The sequence below is a fragment of the Gymnodraco acuticeps genome, unplaced genomic scaffold (genome assembly GCF_902827175.1).
Source record: "Gymnodraco acuticeps unplaced genomic scaffold, fGymAcu1.1, whole genome shotgun sequence".
NCBI classification, from domain to species: domain Eukaryota; kingdom Metazoa; phylum Chordata; class Actinopteri; order Perciformes; family Bathydraconidae; genus Gymnodraco; species Gymnodraco acuticeps.
In genome coordinates this window covers 3,437,329-3,442,223 of record NW_022991216.1, presented here as the reverse complement: position 1 = coordinate 3,442,223, position 4,895 = coordinate 3,437,329, and the positions used below count along the sequence as shown (strand labels likewise).

Here is a 4,895-nt window from a genome sequence, read left to right as displayed (position 1 = left end):
AAATGTAGATATAGGTCAGTTAAAATGTATAGGGGGAAGGTGTTTGTTTGTTGGAGAGAGGGTTGAGAAAAACACAATTTTAGATAATATATTAAATAAAAGAACATATTTAGGTTGCAAAAAACGCATTAACATATCACAGAGCTCCTTTGTCCAAACCAACAACAGCCTATTTATTAAAGGCATTTAGCAGCCTGTACATACAACTAATGATCAATGACACAACTATTACAATTATCCAGAAAAGAGACTAAACTCAGACCATTACACAAAAATGTCCGACAATGAAGTCAATGGACACCATGGAGGATGTAACAAGCATTGAGCCACATAACCTTACAATACAGCATATACAACGACACCAGAGCAGACAGAACAACAAATGAAACTCCACAGAAACTGATGCCACAAAACACACACATTAAAGCAAAAACAGATCCGCAATAATACATGTAATACTTTGTTGTTGTAGCCTACTCACCCGTCTGAACCACATCACACAATCTCCCTCAATCTGATCCAGGTGTAACTTCTCTGTTCATTCTCAAATAATATAACCAGAATAACATTTACGAGCAGCAGAAAGGCCTCAAACAAGTCCCTGGAGGTGAAGGTTTTCTCAGTGACAGCAGACAGCATCTTAGCATTTAGCATGTTAGCTAAACACAGCCTTCACCTGTTGGTCAGGTCACGCAAAAAACGTGGGTGCGTTCGATTTTGTATTTGTAATCTTTATTCTTAAAATATCAACAATAATAATAATAACCCTCAGTAATAGGTTTCCTCGCACTTCCTGCTAGGGACACCCAGCACTCTCGTGCTCGGGCCCTAATTATACAATATAGAAGTAACCATAAGCAATGGATATTTTAAAACGTAGACTTCAGCAAAAAGGACTTTTTGGGCTGGAAATATTCTGTATTTTTTACTCCAACACTATAGTTTATATTTATATCTACATTTTCATTATAGGCTAAATTGGGTACCTCCCTACAATACGCCAATACGCAGATCCAGATCCATACGTTACACATTAATAAAACTTGCTGCAAGCTAACCCTGCTTTACATTATTTTAAGTAGCCTAATGATACTTATTTGATATACCTAATATAATAAATGATTATATATATATATATTTGTATTAGCCATACTTCCTGTTGCATAAATGTACTTGTATGAGAGGGTATACAATTTTAAAATGTCTTTTCCGTAATGATAATACAAATATTTGTCAAAAGATTATAATCTTTTTTTTGTTTTAAATAGCATAATTAGGCTACATACTGTTGCCTATTTAGTAGCCTACTTTAACTTTTTGGTAGACTACTTTGAATACTTTTTGTGAGTAGTAATGCACTTTATTTTAGTACAATTTTTAATACAGTGCTATTGCTTCTAATAAAGAGATTTCAACAGTTTGGTCATTGCTGGTAGGCCTATGTACTTGTTGTAAAGATCTGAAAACTCCCTTCACTTCCTACGTGACTTTTTTCGTGAAACCAATTTGGCATTGCCATGATTTCTCACTGTGAGATTCACATAATTATGAATGAAGCATTACGTGTCTTCCATTCAATTGCATTTGGGAGTGGGTGGATCTCCCAGCAGTACAAAAAGCCTCGTCTCACGTTCACTCTCACTTGTCTGGAGTTTTACGCACCGACCTCAGAGCACTCCCTTTTTTATTCCACCAAAGCTCAGTTTGGATATTAAACCCAAAAAAACATGGCATTCTTGACAAGAAATGAAGTTTTCTCCTGTTTTGTTTTCTACGCCGTGCTTCTGGTGATAAAAATGTACATTCTAGCGATAATAACGGGACAAGTGAGGCTGCGTAAAAAGGTGAGTGGCTATGAATCAGAGGAAAGGATAACAAAAAGAGAAAGCAACATCATTTCCTCTCCGGGAAACTTTTTTCTGATGCAAAGTCTTATTTTTCTTCCCTAAAAGGCTTTTGCAAACCCCGAGGACGCGCTGAGGCACGGAGGGCTGCAGTTCCACCGAGAGGACCCGTATGTGGAGAGGTGCCGGAGGTAAGGAAGTTTAACACTCTCAAGACACGCTTTCAATTTGTACAAAAATAATTCTGCCAAAGCGATCCATCACTCGTTTGACTAGACTGATCACTTTTGCTGTAACAACCAGTGGTGGAGGAAGTATTCATACAACTTGATTGATTTATTGACTGATTTTATTAATGGGTATAGAAGACAAAAACGTCCTTCCAACATTTTACAAGTAAAGTAACAAAGTTAAAATAGCAATTTCCTACCACAGTGGTAAAATACTCAATTTGACGCAGGTTACTTTAAAAAGGTACATCAGTAAAATGTGAATAAAAGTACTCAACACAGGGATATCGTCTGCAAGTGTTATAGGCCTATTATATTTAAATACTATTGCTTTTAAGTAGAATTTCACCTATTTAAATACAATCAGTATATTATGTTTGGTAATGTCATCTTTAAGGCAACTATACATAACTGTCTTAACAAAAATCCAAATGTGTAAAGTAACATTAGTTCTCAAGAAAATATAGTGTGGTAAAAACGTACTAAATGTGTCAAATTGGTATAAAATGAAAAAAGTAGCCTACCACAAATGTTTATAGTACGTGAAGTACAATACTTGAGTATTTCACCATGGCATCGTGAGTAGTTTAATCAGTAATATGTTGTGTTAAAAAAGGTTTTGTGCTGACAGTTTTTATAAAGGCTTTTGGTTGTCTGTTCAAAATAATGAACTGCATGTTGATTTTCTTGTAAGAAAAGTAATTTTTCCAAACTTACATGCAACTCTGCAGTGACATCATGTGATTTTTTTCATTGGGCAGCCTGTAGGAGACACTCTCCTCTGCTTTGTTTTAACTTGTCAGGTAATGATCCCTGACAGACTGCACATGTGTTATAGTACAAACGTTCCCCTACCTTTCCCCCTGGATGTGTATCCTGGACCATTCATTTAACTGTGCATTCAAATCCTGAGCATATTGCTAAAAGATCTGGCTTGGTGTTTAGTTCATTTTAACGAGTTGTTGCAACATGCTCTTCTCAAAAAAATATGCAATAATTTTTGTATGTGCTGTTTCTGCAAGAGCTGTGAGCAGGGCATGTTTCCTAAAATAATATTATTTAAAAAGTAGATTCCAGAGGCCGGAGGGGAAGCAGGGAAGTGGTGATAAGCATTCTGACTGGAAGCCAAAAGCAAAAAAGTTGTATAGTCTGCTGATGTGTAATGCATGAAGTCACATTGAGCTATGATTTGTCAGGAAAAATGCAGAAAAAACATCAGTCACTGAAATACAGCAGGAGTACCAGGAGTACTCATCATCCCTTCACTGAGTCAGGACATTGCATGATATTGAAAACAGATGTATGTGTGTGTGATTAAATCTCCTTTCCTCCCCCTTTTAGAGCTCATATTAACGACTTAGAGAACATCCTCCCCTTCCTCTTCCTGGGTGCTATCTACTCCATGATCGGACCTTCACTTCCTGTGGCCCGCCTCCACTTCCTGGTCTTCTTCCTGGCTCGTGTGCTGCACAGCGTGGCCTACCTGTTCGCCCTGCGAGCCCCCACCCGCTCTCTGGCCTACATTGTGGCTCAGATACCTTGTGTCTCCATGGCTCTGCAGATCCTTGTTGCAGTCGCAGCATATGCATGAAAATCCAGAAAAGGAGGGATGAACTTGAGGAGTTTTCCTGGCAGGAGGGATTGGGATCTGAGACCTGTGTCAGATTAAAAAGCAAGAAGAGGAGCAGGATACCGGAGAGGCCTCCTGAGGGGAAGAGCATTAAAGACAAGAATGAGTGCAATAATAGGTGTGTGATTACACCACAGCTGGGTTTTTGTGAGATTTTATCAGTATTTTTAATGTTGAAATGTGAGAATTTCTTATTTGAAGTTGACATCTTGTACTGTACTATTTAAAAAAGAAATATGAAGGTCGTTTTTGTCTTTGTAACTAGATTTTGTTGTAACCCCCTGAAGCCACTTTGCAATATTCCTCCCTGCATCCATTCTGTGTTTACACACAACACGGACCACCATTCACGTAGTGCTGCACCCCCATGGCTTCAGCTGCTTCCTTTGTGGATACTCCATCTGTTGTGTTAACATTTTGTTTGTGTACTATGTTCAACAAAAGCTTACGCATGATGACTGAAGATGTGTTGAGAGATTTAAGACCACTTTCACTGTGTGAGTCAAACTGTCTCTCAAGTTACATCAATTTAAAGAAAGGAATCCTATCACTGAGTTTGGAATACATCTCACAACAACCTGCAGAGAACATATGAAATCATTCTATCTTTGAAAACACATTTCAAGGCTATTTTTAAAGTATTGTATTAGTAATTTATTATTCAATTTAATGTATACAGTTATGTTTTTTAACCACTATATGCATTCTTTTGGAGGCAATAAAACAATTAACACACGAAACCAAGATTACATGAGTGATATTTAAGTAATTTGATTGTCTTTTGAGGTGGTTCGGGCACCTAGTTAGGATGCCACCTGGGCGCCTCCCTAGGGAGGTGTTCCAGGCACGTCCAGCTGGGAAGAGACCAAGGGGTAGACCTAGGACCAGGTGGAGGGATTATATCTCTTCGCTGGCCTGGGAGCGCCTTGGGATCCCCCAGTCAGAGCTGGTTGATGTCGCCAGGGAAAAGAAAGTTTGGGGCTCTCTGCTGGAACTGCTACCCCCGCGACCCGACCACGGATAAGCGGGAGAAGATGGATGGATGGATGGATGGATGGATTGTCTTTTAGCAGAGAGATCCTCTGTGTTGTGTCTGCCTGGTTGTGCAGAGTCTGTATGTGATCTAGTGTCAAAGATATAGTTCATCACAGTGTCAAAAATTCATATTTTTCATCTTACGTGTTTGACTTT

The 4,895-nt window shown here is 38.6% G+C and overlaps 1 protein-coding gene across 1 annotated transcript; it reads left to right on the top strand.

Annotated features, from left to right (window-relative positions):
- Window positions 1-1,651: 1,651 nt before the first annotated feature.
- ptges (prostaglandin E synthase) lies at window positions 1,652-4,436 on the top strand. Its single transcript, XM_034238892.1, has 3 exons — window positions 1,652-1,844; window positions 1,953-2,035; window positions 3,416-4,436. The coding sequence occupies exons 1-3, from the start codon at window positions 1,728-1,730 to the stop codon at window positions 3,663-3,665; spliced, it is 450 nt and encodes a 149-aa protein (XP_034094783.1). The 5' UTR covers window positions 1,652-1,727; the 3' UTR covers window positions 3,666-4,436.
- Window positions 4,437-4,895: the final 459 nt, after the last annotated feature.

Bases quoted from the DNA above. Each gene is read 5' to 3' on its own strand.
- ptges (XM_034238892.1), top strand. From the start codon at position 1,728: ATGGCATTCTTGACAAGAAATGAAGTTTTCTCCTGTTTTGTTTTCTAC. The intron at 1,845-1,952 runs GTGAGTGGCTAT...CTTCCCTAAAAG, and splicing joins AAGTGAGGCTGCGTAAAAAG to GCTTTTGCAAACCCCGAGGA. The intron at 2,036-3,415 runs GTAAGGAAGTTT...TCCCCCTTTTAG, and splicing joins TATGTGGAGAGGTGCCGGAG to AGCTCATATTAACGACTTAG.